Raw genomic sequence first — 14,687 nt, forward strand, 5'->3', positions numbered from 1 at the left:
AATTGTTGAAGTTTTATTATGGAGAGCATGTTCCCAAAAAGGAATCTGGTCAAGAAGAGGAAGTGGCAGTGGAGATTCCTTGTTCCTTATAGTGGGCCAAAGGCTTGGAGGAAAATAGTACTTCTCATCAAACCCTCCTGGCTGTTGTGGAGAGAGGAAATGCCTTATCTCCATGAGCAAATCGAGAAGATTGTGGAATAGATTCACTTTTTTCATTTGCATATTACGTAGAGAATGAAATAGAAGTTGAAGCCCTCAGGTAGGAGCTGTGACAGAATCCTGTTTCCCAACAATTTTATGTGTGGAGTGAGAGAGTGGACTACACTTTTCACTTAAAAATTAATGTTATTGGTCGGACCTTTCCTGCTCATGTTTTGCATCAGTAGTCCTTTGGCTAATAGGTGTTTGTATGAGGAAAAAGATTACTTTGTAGTTATGGTTCTGGGTTCAGACTCTAGAATCCAGGGTTCAATTTCTGCTCTGCCTCAGATATCCTTTGTGACCTCATACAAGTCACTCATTCTGTCTCAGTTCCCGTATAAATCTGCACCACTGAAAGTGCTGTCTTTCCAAGTTAGCAAATGAATGGTTCCAGCGTGTCCATTGCTGCTCATAGCTATATGTGAAATGGGAATAATAGTAGTTCTCTATCCCACAAGGGTATTGCGAGCACAAATACATTAATAATTACGAAGGACTCTGATATTATGGTGATGCTGACCATGTAGATAGAAAATTTATCAAGACAGGGATAAATAAGTCATTTAACTTTTCTAAAAGAACATTGGGGGGATATTGTCAGATTATGAATCCTGTTTAAACATTCCTTACCTGTGTTACTGGGAAATTGAAAAAGGTTTATCAGAATAGCTCTGCCGGATCAGACTGATGGTCAGTCTAGTCCAGTATCTGGTTTCCAATAATGCTAAATGCCTCAAAGGAAGGTGCAGGGAATCCTACATGAGGCAGAAGTGATTATAATCTACCCTGTGAAGTTCTCTTCCTGCTCCCTAATAGAGACAATTGTAAGCACTAAATTGAGAGTGTATGTGTTCCAAAACACTGGGCTTGTGTTAACTGGTATAACTTTGGATAGTCTTGTTAGCCATGTAAACGTCCATCTTAGCTTCAGTGGCATACTGTGGTTGTCCAGTTCTACAGTTGAAATACTTTTTCCACTTACGGTGTAATTCCTCTTGCTAATCTTGAATTTGCATCTTTTTGGTATCATTGAGTATCACTCAGTTCTTGTGTTCTGAGAACCAAAGCACCAAACTATCATTCCTGTATTATATCTTTCATAAACTTTCATTCCTTGAGCTCCTTCAGAACTCTTGGATGTATACCATACTGACATAGCAACTTGCTGCATTTCAGATTATCCACTTGTTTCAGCACTTCTCAATGTCTGATAATATCTTATCTTTATTTCCAGAAAAAGAGGAGTTCTAGGATAGTCACATTCCTAACATCATCTGAGGTGAAGACTGATGCAGAGAAATTATTTAGCTTGTCAGCAATGTTCTTATCTTCTTTTAATTGCCTCCTTTGTCCCTGAGCTACTCAGAAGGCACGCTGATTTGTGTGCAGGCTTTATGAGTCTGATATACTTGAATGATTTCTTGTTTGTTTTTATACTTACCTCTATTTCCCCTTCAAAATCTTTTAGTTCTCCTAAATTCAATCTTACATATTACTTACTATGATTTATTCTATAAATAATTGAACCTTGAATTTCCCTGCTAAACTGTTATCTTTGGGTTTGCATTTTGCTGTTCTGGATCCCTGAGAATAGATTAGTAAATTCCAGTTTTATTTCCTAGTCATTTTCATTTTCAGATTGTTGTTGTGCTAAACTTTTTTCTGTAGTAGAATATATTTAATGAGATTTGTATTAGAACACATAATTAGATTTTCTGTATTAGAACACATAATTAGATTTTGGGAGACCTTAAATAAGGGTCTAATCTTTCAGATGCCTCTTTCAAATGGAACGGATTAAGTAATATAGTTGCTTTGAATTTGATAAATCTGTTTATCCTTCCCACACAGCTACTGTATAATAATTTACATTGAAATGCTACATTTGTATAGTAAATCATGATACTAGTGATGGTCATGTTGATCTGTAGTCAGAGACAACTTCTCAATTTTCTAAAGGAAAACAACATTCTAGAGCTATCAAATTTTGTACATAGCTAAGCTATGAAATAGTGTGTGTACATAGCTAAGCTATGAAATCTTGCTGATTCTACTGTTTGTTACTCAGTTGATCCATCATTTCCGATGTTACATTCACATTTTGTTTGTACATTCCCCTGCATAATGGGATCCCAATCTTGTTTGGGGCTTTTGTATTGTGCTTTCATCCAAATACTGCTATGTAGAAAAGAAGACTATTATAGATACATAAAGGGTCTTAAACCTCATACTTTTGGACAGATGCACATGTACACAGTTTTCTGAAGCTAATAAAATATAGTGTGAAAACTGCATAATACTGATTCACAGTTTCTGAAAGATTTGAAATGCTTCTGTTTTAAATAAATAATACACTGCCACTGAAGTTCAGGAAGTTTCTGGACCATAAGATGTCAAAAGGCAAAGCTGGATATGAGTCAACAGTGTGCCCTTGTAACAAAGAAGGCTAATAGTACATTAGGAGGAGCATTGCCAGCAGATCTAGAGAAGTGATTATTCCCCTTTATTCAGCACTGGTGAGGCCACATCTGGAGTATTGCATCCAGTTCTGGGCCCCCCACTACAGAAAGGATGTGGACGCATTGATGAGGGTCCAGCAGAGGGCAACCAAAAGGATTGGCTGGGATGATTTAGTTGGGATTGGTCCTGCTTTGGGCAGTGGGCTCAACTTGATGACCTCCTGAGGTCTCTTCCAGCTTTATGATTCTAAAGAACTTAATGCCTTTGTTTTAAATTCGGTATCAGAGATAGCAAACTTTGCCTATTTGTTTGCATTATTAGCAACTGGGTAATTATGGTTGTTGGGCTGTTGTTAATTTCTGACATTAAATTAACATAAGAAATCCCGTTTGATAACACTAAGGTTCTTGTAGCTGTTAAATATTTCAAATATATAAATTCTCCATGTTGACACTTAGATTAGTTTTTCGACTGTAAATATTGTAAATGAAAGTATAATCAAGTAGTTTACACTAATTCATTAAACTGGGAAGCAGAAATCTCCTGAGGATTTCATTTTTTAAAAAATTCTTATTAAAAATGAAAGAATTTCTGGTGGCCCAATTCATAACTGTCTAGAGCAGATCATCATATGTTGACAGCATCTTGTTCATTGGGTATATGTTTGAAGGAAACTTGCATGCAATTTTAAAGGGGAACTTTTTCTCTCTTTCTCCTTTTATCTTTCTGCTACTAGACAATTTAGCTTATGAAGGTCACTTGCAGGCGCATAGAGATAGCTATATAGGATCAAACCAGTGGGCCATTTAGTCTGGTATCCTGCCAGGTATTCTGCCAGCAACAGAAGCTACCAAGAAGGGTGCCAGAAATCTGATGTGGATGCAATTATGGAATAAGTGGCACATAAAGGAAATATTACCTAATCCCTGTCAATTAGATGTTGACTTGTGTGTTGAGGCATGAGGAGTTTTATATCCCTTTTGACTACAAACAAAAGTCTTCTTTAATAAATGTAACTCAGACTAAATATTGATGGAAACAAGGTTGTGTAGATGTAATCCAGGGGCAGAATTGGGCCACAATTCCCGTAACGCTCCTGAACAGGCAAACCCCTATGTTTTTGCTGAGTTCTATTAAAAGTAATGGCTGTGTGCACCACTTTGAGAGAAAGATTGGAACTTTAGGCAACAAATCTTATATGTAGTGTCGATACATGAGCCAAAAAAAATACAGCTTGACATTAAGATCCCATCATGAGTTTGCAAGGATTGTAGTTAAAAGAAAAATCCTTGTAAATATATAGCAAATAAACTTAATTTGAGATACTGAGAATCATATAATACTAGAACTGGAAGGGATCATAGAATTATAGAGCTGGAAAATACCTCAGAAGGTCATCAAGTCCAGCCCCTTGCTCTAGGTAGGACCAATCTCAACTAAATCAACCCAGCCAGGGCTTTCTCAAGTCAAGACTTAGGTCATATGCTCCATCCCCTAATCATTTTGGTTGCCCTCCACTGGACCCTCTTCAATGCGTCCACATCCTTTTTGTAGTGGGGAGCCCAGAACTGGACACAATACTCTGGATGTGGCCTCCCCAGAGCTGAATAAAGGAGAATAATGACATCTCTGGATCTGTTGGCAATGCTCCTCTTAATGCAATCTAATATGCCATTAGCTTTCTTGGCTGCAAGGGCACACTGTTGACTCATATCCAGCTTCTCATACACTGTAACCCCCAGGTCCTTTTCTGCAGAACTACTACTTAGCTGGTTGGTCCCCAGCCTGCAACAGTGCTTGGGATTCTTCCGTCCCAAGTGCAGAACTCTGCACTTGTCCTTGTTGAACCTCATCAGATTTCTTGTGGCCCAATCCTCCAATTTGTCTAAGTCACTCTGGACCCTATCTCTGCCCTCAAGCGTATCTATCTCTCTCCCGCCCTCCCCCCCCCCCCAGCTTAATGTCATCTGCAAACTTGCTGAGGGTGCAATCCATCTCCTCATCCAGGTCATTAATAAAGATATTGAACAAAACCAGTCCTAGACCCGAACCTTGGGGCACTCCACTAGAAACCGACTGCCATCGAGCCGTTGATCATTACCCACTGGGCCTAGCCTTCTAGCCAGCTTTCTATCCATCTTACCGTCCATATTCCCTTAACTTGCTGGCAAGAATATTGTGGGAGACCGTATCAAAAGCCTTTCTAAAGTCAAGGTATATCACATCCACTGACTTTCCCATGCCCACCAAGCCAGTTACCTTATCATAGAAGCTAATCAGATTGGTCAGACATGACTTGCCCTTTGTGAATCCATGCTGACTATTCCTAATCACGTTCCTCTCTTCCAAGTGCCTCAAAATGGATTTCTTAAGGATCCCTTCCATGATTTTTCTAGGAACCGAGGTAAGACTGACTGGCCTATAGTTCCCTGGATCGTCCTTCTTCCCTTTTTTGAAGATGGGCACTACATTTGCCTTTTTCCAATCATCTGGGATCTCTCCCAATCTCCACGACTTTTCAAAGATAATAGCCAAAGGTTCCTCAATGACATTTTCCAACTCCCTCAGATGCATTAAGTCCGTACCCATGGATTTGTGTACGTTTAGCTTTCTAAATAGTTCCTAACCTGTTCTTTACCCACCAAAGGCTGTCCATCTTCATCCCATCTTGCGTCACTTAGCGCATTCATCCGGAGGCCAACCCTGTCTGTGAATATAGAGGCAAAGAAAGCATTGGGTACTTCAGCTTTCCTCACATCATCTGTCACTAGGTTATTAAAACCTAGTGATTTCAAGAGGTCATCAAGTCCAGTCTCCTGCCCTGATGGCAGGACCCTGGTAGATATCGGTCTAACCTGCTTTTAAATATCTCCAGTTATAGAATCTACAACCCCTCCTCAGCAATTTATTCCATTGTTTAACCACCCTGACAGTTAGGAAAAATTCTTAATGTCCAACCTGTACCTCCCATGCAGCAATTTAGGCCCATTGCTTCTTGTCCTACCGTCAGATCAAAGAAAACAATTTCTCTCCCTCCTTGTAACACCCTTTTAGATACTTGAAAACTATCATGCCCCCTCTGTCTTCTCTTTTCTAAACTAAACAAGTCCAGTTCTTCCCTCATAGGTCATGTTCTCTAGACCTTTAATCCTTCTCCTTGGTCTTCTCTGGACCTTCTCCAATTTCTCCACATCTTTCTTGAAATGTGGTGCCCAGAACTGGACACAAGACTCCAACTGAGGGCTAATCAATGCAAAGTAGAGCGGAAGATTCACTTCTCATGTCTTGCTCACAACACTTCTGTTAATGTATCCCAGAATCGTATTTGCTTTCTTTGCAAGTGTCACGTTGTTCACTCGTATTTAGTTTGTGGTCCATTATGACCCTTAGATGCCTTTCTGCAGTACTCCTTTCTTAGATAGTCACTTCCCATCCTGTATGTGTGTAACAGGTTGTTCCTTCCTAAGTGGAGTACTTTGCATTTGTGCCTCATCCTATTTACCTCAGACCATTTCTCCAGTTTGTCCAGATCATTTTGCATCATGACTTTATCCTCCAAAGCACTTGCAACCTCTGCCAGCTTGGTATCATCTGCAAATGTATAAGCATGCTCTCTATGCCAACATCTAAATCATTGATGAAGATATTGAACAGAACTGGACCCCTGTGGGACCCCACTTGTTATGCCTTTGCTGCATGACTGCGAACCTTTAATAACTACTCTCTAAAAACGGTTATTCAGCCAGTTATGCACCCACCATATAGTAGCCCCATCTAGGCTGTATTTCCCTAGTTTACTGATAAGAAGGTCATGCAAAACCGTATCAAATGCATTACTAAAGTCTAGGTATACCACGTCCACTGCTTCCCCCTTATCCACAAGACTTGTTATCCTATCCAGATTGGTTTGACATGATTTGTTCTTTACAAATCCATGCTGGCTGTTACCTGTCATGGTATTATCTTTCATTGTTTGTAGATGAATTCCTTAATTACTCCCTCTATTATCTTTCCTGGCACAGAAGTTAAGCTGCCTGAGCTGAAGTTTCCTGGGTGTTTACTTCCCTTTTTATAGATGGGCACTAGATTTTCCCCTTTCCAGTCCTCTGGAATCTCTCCTGACTTCAATGACTTTTCAAAGATGATTGCTAATGGCTGAGATACCTCCTCTTTCAGAACTTTTGAGTATTCTAGAATGCATTTCATCAGGCCTTGGTGACTTGAAGACATTTAACTTTTCTAAGTAATTTTTAACTTGTTCTTTTTTGTTTTAACTTCTAAATCTACCACATTTCCACTAGCATTCACTCCATGAGGCATTCAGTGACCATCAATCTTCCCGGTGAAGATTGATTAAGCACCTCTGCTATTTCCAAGTTTCCTGTTGTTGAGACAAAAATAATGCTCCTTAAAATGCCATTTTTACAGATTAGTTTTTCAAAATAGGATGTAAGTTTTTGCCCAATTCAATAAAATTTTGTTGAGCAAAATATTTTCAGTTCTACATTTACTGTTTCCAAATTGACAGGAGTATAAAACTCCTTGAGGATGACTATTATATTTGGTCATTTATTAATGCTTTTCTTATCCAATTCTTTCTGTAGTTAATGTTTTCTTAAGACATTGAGTAATAGTTCTTCTTCGAGTAGTGTCCCCATGGGTGTGCCACTGTAGGTGTCGGACTTGTCTCAGTGCTGCAGATCGGAGATTTGTCATCAGTGGAGTGCCGGATCGTGTGTGTGCGCCTGGCACCTCGTGCTGTTTGTGCCATTTCTGAGCACGTGGTCCGGCTTCCACCAATTCCTCCTAACGGTCCTCAGTCACAGATGGAGTGAGCGCCTGCTAGTCAGATCCTGACAGGAATTGAAAAGAAAGTTTGTTAATAGTTCATAATTCTTTAGGTAGTTGTAGTAGTTTATAGTTCCATTTAGTAGTGCTAATGTTAGTTTCATTTTAAAAACAAACACACAAGAAAAGAACGAGAAGACACGAAGAGCAATAGCTCCAATTTAAGTATACCAGGATCTCCCGGGTTTAAGAAGTGTGGCACATGCCGGGAGCCTATGCCCTCTTCAGACAGACACTCCCGCTGCACTAGGTGCCTTGGTGAGGGGCATATTCCTCAAAAATGCCCTCACTGCTCTAAGCTCACAGCAAGAGCTAGGCGAGACAGGGAGATGAGGCTGAAAATGCTCTTGTTCAACAAGGCATTACAGCCGACTCAGATCGATTCTTCCCAACCCGACTCGGAATCCCTTGGAGCCAACGGGCCAGGCCTCCTCACCGAAGTCTGCCCATACGAAAAAGAGGCCCTCCCCATCCCACTCACTGCCACCAATGCAGGTTAGTACGGGAGACAAACCAGGCCCCTCGGGCACAGCCCCATCTGCTGCCCCGACAAACAGAAAGTGGGCCGAAGTACGTCAGCACCGAGTTCAGCCCTAAAAAGGAAGATGGCAGCAGTGATTTTTACAGCGCCGAGATCTGATTCGGCACTGGCAACACAACCCGCGCCGCTGGCACTGCTGACAGGCAAGCCAACAGCACCATCTCCTGCAGCCCCGAAGGCACTGGCACATCGGATGGCACTGCAGACGGCAATGGCACTGATAAAAGTACAGCCACATCACCGCGGGAACGCTCCCCGGTACCGGCTAAGGCACGCCAGAAGTCTCAGGGAGTGCTCACTCCTTTGCCGAGCCCAGATCATATTTCTTTCTTGCTAGAGCCGCCTTAACCCTCATCAGTTCTCTTGGTTCATTCCGGAGATATGCCAAGATACCACTCTGCGAAATCACATCATTATCCATTGGCACGTATTCCCTGTCTCTGATGTATTACTCTCGGCACCGACATTCACCATTGTCCCCGGTGCATTCAGGGAGAAAATCGCATTCACCCAGATCACCCACACTCTTGGCTTACTCCTGATACCATGATACATGCAGGAGTAGATACTCCCCCAGATACTCTCCAGCATTCACATGCCACTCTGACAAGCACTATGGTCACAGCTATTCTGACCAGTGTCACTCCTATTCTCTGGAACACATTCGACAAAGGTCACCGTGCTGCCACTAGACACATGTCAGGGCCGACAAGACCCCTTCTGGCACCAGACCTACCACTCCTACCGAGAACAAGCCTGTGGTCCTCCAACATTCGGAACCCGAGGAGGGTTGTTTTGTCTGACCAGGAGCAACCACGAGGAGTTTCTCGTACAGACCCATCCTCGTCCTCTCCCGATGATGCAGTGTTTCTGGGGGATTCATCACCTACAGACGATGTCCACCAATTCCAGGACCTATTCAAATGAGTTGCTGATAGCCAAGTGCAGCTCACGGAGGTCCAGCAGAAACAACATCATTTGCTAAAAAGTTTACAGCCTTTCCAAAAGCCTAAGGTCACACTGCCAAAGAAGAAAAGACAGCAGGCAGTGGGTTCAAACTACAATATAGTAGATTTAGGAAGTTTTTCCTAACATTTAACCTAACAGTAAGGAAAGTGGGACAGTTGAACAGTTGCCCTGAAAGGCTTTGGAATCTCTTTGGCCTGGAAGTTTTCTAAGAAAGACCTGATAGCCATCTGTCTTGGATGGTTTAGCAACAACAAATCCTGTATCTTGGCAGAGGATTAGAGTCCTTTGCAGTGCCTTCTAACTGTATGGTTCTATGAAGTGATGTGATATATGATAATAGAGATGGTGGCAGTGAAATACTTTAATGAAACAAATTAAAAGCTAAAGTACAATTGATGTTGGCGTGTGCTACAGTTTCCTAAGAAGTGAGGGCAGAGAACAACAAATACACATAGATCAACAGTATTTAGCATTCAGTATGGCGGTACTTGGGTGTAGCGTACAACCACAAGATTTCAATGTCAAACATCACTTGAATATAACTAAAATTAATCATGACTCAACATAAAAGTTTCTAAATTAAGAACACGAGACAATTATGGGGAGACTTAACTAAATAACAAATAACTTGTTTGGGTTTTTTATCTCCAGGTATTTGCTTTTCAAATTTCATTTGATTCCTCTTAATTATCTTCTGACATAGTATCTGATGTAGTATTTGGTCTTTCATTGATGTTGGTTTTTTCTGTTTTCTGAAAGCTATCTGTAATTTAAGTAACCTCTTGAAACATGCCATTTAGATATGGTAATTTGCCTCCTGGTTTCCTGCTTTCCTTGTAGTTTAAAATTGTGCATGTTCTTGAGTCTCTTTTTTTTTTTTTTTTAAGTAATATCTGTGCCACATTTTAGGATTGTAACCTTTTTAGCTTCGGGGTCTTTATGAAGTCCCCCTTTTCAACTTTTAGTACCTTTCTCCCCACAGTTATGTTGTATTTAATTTTATTGTATGTACTGTTTAGTAGTAATTCAACTGTAGATGCTTCTTGGACCAAGTCCTGTGTGTTACTTCAGACTAAATTGGGATTAGATTATTTATTCAGTAGCCCTAGCAGTTCCATAAATTAGTTGTTTAAGATGTTGATAAATTTTCTTCTTGTTCCACTGAGAAATTTGACAAGTTCATATGAAGGGAATTTAAGTCCTAATTAATATAATGTTGTTAGACTTTGTTGTGTCTTTGATCTGTCTGTGTTCTGAACTCAGTTTCCTTCTTCTGATCTGTAGTAACACAGACCTGCTTTGTATTCTTATAATGGAGTGAGTCCTTACTGTTCAGAAGTTATATTTGAATAGAATCTATGAAATATTTTAGATGTGGCATTCCTCTCCCATTCCTGCTTCTAATATGTATTTATGATTTATACCCAGGAATTACAGTATCCCAGTTTCATTTTGTTGTTTGTATTTATCCATGTTTCTGTAATATCTGTTATGTCATGATCATTTTCCATGGGCAAACACTCTAGTTCACATAATTGTGCTCTTCATCTTCTTGCACATCTATAGTTTTGGGTTACATGCCTATTTTTATTTAACTCCTTAATCTAACACCATGTTGATTTTAACAGAAATTACCTCTTTGGTTACCTCGTGACTTCTACCTGACCCAGGTCAGCTGTTTCTGTCCTTTGCTTGATACAGAGATGCCTTTTTGTTTTCCTTAAGCCTTCTCCCCACCCCAGCTCTACTTTGATCAATTCCCCCAGTCCCTCATTTTATGTGCCAGCAGTCTGATTTCCCATTAGTTAAAGGGAAAACCCATCCTTTCTCTATAGACTCTCCTTTTCCTAAAATGCTCCTCAGTTCCTAATAAAGGTAAAGCCTTTCTCTTTATATCATCTTCTCATCCATGCATTAGACCCTGAAGTTTTCTCCCTGCTTAGCTGGCTCTGCATGTGGAACTAGAAGTATTTAATGGAATGTTAAAGTGTTCTAACAATGATCTGGAACATGCTTCCTAGCCATCTAAATTTATCTTACAGATCTTTACTCCTACACTATCCTACATCATTGATATCAATATTTATTATGATCACAGGCTTCTGCTGAGTTCTAGTAAGAAGTCTCTCTAGATGTTTCATGAGATTATATTTTCCTACCACCTATGTTGTTTCCCCAACATGAAATTTGGAGAATCAGGGAAGTCCATTCTGAGAGACTGAACTATGCAATGAAGTTCTATTTTTCTCAACACAGTTTACTTTCTCTCTCTCTCTCTCCCACTTTATTTTTGTAATTCTGGCCCAAAGATGGTCTGTTGGTCTCTCTCCAGGGTATGGGCTGCCTTTACTGGGTGTATACATATACTATACTTGTTGTACATTCTTTGTTTTTGCACATCTAACCAATTTTGTACATCAAGCATGTCAAATAGGCCTCTGGCGGGTCACATGCAGCCCAATCGAAATTTTTTACAGCCCCGCCACTACATTTTTATAGAAGAATAAAGTGCGGCCGACCCCCTGGTCGCTTGGAGCACATGGCCGAGTGCAGATCACAGCCAGCCAACTGGCCGCTCTGCGCACGGCACCACAGTGACTGTTCACAGTTGGCTAGGCCACTCGGCACTCCAGCTACTGCTTATGGCCAGCCTTGCCGCTCTGCACTCGAGCACGTGCTCATTGCCAGCCAGGTCGCTCTGTGCTGGGCACTCTAGCAGTGCTCTCAGCTGGCCAGACCACTCTGTGTTCGGTGCTCCAGCATGTGCAAATAGCCGACCAGGCTGCTCTTCTCTGGTTTCATGCGCCTTCTTACAGCTGGCCGCTGTGCTCACACCGCCCAGGAACCTTAGGAAAAAATGTGTGGAGGCAGCTATGGGACACAGGCATTAGGTTGCAGGGTCTGGGAATGCCTGGCTCTGGAGGAGGGGGAGACATTAGATTGGGGAGGCCTGGGGGATGCCTGGCTCTGGGGGAGGGAGGAGGCATTAGGTTGGGGGTGCCTGGCTCTGGGGGAGGGAGGAGGCATTAGGTTAGAATGGAGATGGGGCTCTGGCGGAGCGAAGGGGGATTGGGTTAGAACGGGGGTATTGGAGTGCCACTGAAGGTTTAGGATCCTTTCAGTGTCTAAGGAGCTATTGACACACATTTTATGACAGCACTCTTCCCTAGCAATAGATAATCCGAGATCCTTGAATTTTGATATTCAGTCCCCAAATATTTATTCTTATTAAAATGTAATTCATTTGTTGTTTTAAATTAGGGCTGTCAATTGACCTGCGTTAATGCCTGTGATTAACGCAGGACAGGATTAACGTGTTAAAAAAATTAGCACGTTAATCATAAGTGTTAATGCTGTGCTGCCTCTTTGAAGTGCCGCTCTGGCACTTCAAAGGGGCAGCGCAAGCAGAGCCGGGGATCAGCTGGGGACAGCACTGCATGGAGCCCTTAAAGGGGCAGCACTGCATGGAGCCCGGGGGCAGCTGGGGACTCCTCCTGACCCTGGGCTCCGCCTTGTGCTGCCCCTTGGAAATGCCTCCGTGGCGTTTCAAAAGGGCAGCGCTACACGGAACCCGGGGTCAGCTGGAAACTAACTTCGTGATTAATCGCGATTAAAATTTATAAACGCTTGACAGCCCTACTTTAAATTGTAAAGATAACTATTGCATGAGGTACCTCTTCATATTAAAAGCTTTAATTTTAACTGGCATCGTTGCAACAAGTCACTTTGCTACAGAATGTAGAGCTTGCATTAAAATAGAGGTTAGTACAGTGAGGTGTACTTCCTTTTTTTTCCCACTACATTCTTATGTACTGTAGACCACTCAGGAATGATAATCATTCATGGAACACTTTCAATAAGAAGACTTTTGATGTAAAACATTTGGGGATTAATTTTCAAGAGTTTGTATTGGATTACCCACATCAATTGAAATAACTCTAGCTAGCTTGCAACAGAAATACTCTTGCCTACTTATTAGATCACATCTTTTTTTAAAGGCAAGTGCTGATTAATGTTATGCATCAAAGTGGCTGTTTTTTGTCCACACTTCATCCAGTTTTCTCATAAGTTTGATACTTTTGAAATACTTTCTTTATTCAAGTTGAAGATGTGGTCAATTCCTTTGTATTTTTTGTAAAGTTCTTTTTCCTCTTTGAACACAATCTGTTACAGTTCAGTTATACAGACAATGCAAATTAACCATTGGACACTTGCCACTTTTCCACTTTGACAGTCAGATGCATTTGGTAGTGAGGAAACTCTATTCAAGATAGGGGTGTCTGATAGTTTGGGAGTTGCAAAGGTGGATTTTTACACCCCTAAAAATACACAGTATCAACAAGTAGTTGTGTACAGCTAAAATGGCTATAGAAGGATTTAGAAGACTATATCACCAAGGCTGGTAGCTAAACATTTGAAGCATCTTATTTCCAAGATGGCTGTTAATTTGCACACATGATCTGTGCACAACAGTCATTTGTGTTCCTGAAACTGAATGAGAGCTATCTGGTAAGGTAGGTACAAGTGTAACTCCTGTTTGCATACAAACTACATTGTTGCTTGATCAAATTGTGCATGCAAAATTGAGTGTACATAGTTAGTGTGTATACACTGCAGTTAAATACCCACAGCTGGAATCTGTCAACGGACTCAGGCTATTTAATTGCATTGTAGCTATTTGGGCTTAGGCTACAGTTTATGCTCTCAGATCCTCCCCACCAGTGATGTCCTAGAACCTAGGCTCCAGCCTGAGTCCGAATGTCTATAAAAGTTCCACAGTTAGTCAGCTAACATGGGCCAGCTTTGGGGAGAGAGTGGAAGGAGGATGAATTGTATTGTGGACATACCCTTAAAAGTCAGGTTCAGGTCCCTTTTGAACAATTAATGCTTTTCACAACCAGTGCTTCTGTATTAACCTAGATTAACCAGATACTCTCAAGCAATCTTTTGAAACAAACTTAGCATATGCTCCTTGAAGCATGTTTTAAATCACTGAGCACATCATTTGATCACTACTAAATAGTTGAAAGTAACATGCATTATGTGAGTAAATTTGGTAAAGGCAACTTGAAGCAAAACAGTTTGTTAGAAATGTATGTGTAAAATTATTTACATAAATAAATCTCTTTGCCTCTTAATGAATGCTACTGAGCATTGTGAGTGACTAAGGCTTCTATGTCCCTCCCTCTTCCTCATCCTGATTTAATTTGCATTTCTCCAAGTAAGGATGAGACTTCAATCTGCATTTGTCTATAAATACATTTTTGTACCTCTGAGAAATCATGATCTAGTGATGTGTTTCTGTAGCATTAATGTTCACACACATTTTTTGTTGTGCAGCCATAAAACAAATTGAGAATACTTAACCTTCTGACAGTGTTCTGATGCAGAAATACAAGACATTAACAAGTATTGGTTGGTTTTGTTTTGTTTTTGTCCCAACAGGTGGAGGTAAAGCCATATGTGTTGGATGACCAGATGTGTGATGAATGCCAGGGTGCACGATGTGGTGGAAAATTTGCTCCTTTCTTTTGTGCCAATGTCACTTGCCTGCAGTATTACTGTGAGTTTTGCTGGGCAAACATCCACTCTCGTGCAGGACGTGAATTCCATAAGCCATTGGTAAAGGAGGGGGCTGACCGCCCACGTCAGATCCACTTCCGCTGGA

At 41.1% G+C, this 14,687-nt stretch overlaps 1 protein-coding gene across 5 annotated transcripts in view; it reads left to right on the forward strand.

Moving 5' to 3' along the window:
• Positions 1-14,687, forward strand: part of CPEB2 (cytoplasmic polyadenylation element binding protein 2) — a 92,883-nt gene that overhangs the window by 74,485 nt on the left and 3,711 nt on the right. For 4 of the 5 annotated variants that reach the window (XM_014580541.4, XM_014580545.4, XM_014580544.4 and 1 more), the window contains one exon: positions 14,465-14,687. This exon is cut by the window's right edge and continues 3,711 nt beyond it. In XM_014580541.4, the coding sequence (XP_014436027.3) occupies positions 14,465-14,687 (223 nt within the window). Of the gene's footprint in view, positions 1-1,435; positions 11,990-14,464 lie in introns of those variants that run through there. The other variant, XM_075930714.2, reaches the window with a different exon arrangement.

Source organism: Pelodiscus sinensis, chromosome 4 (assembly GCF_052426305.1).
Source record: "Pelodiscus sinensis isolate ZL-2025 chromosome 4, ASM5242630v1, whole genome shotgun sequence".
Lineage (NCBI taxonomy): Eukaryota > Metazoa > Chordata > Testudines > Trionychidae > Pelodiscus > Pelodiscus sinensis.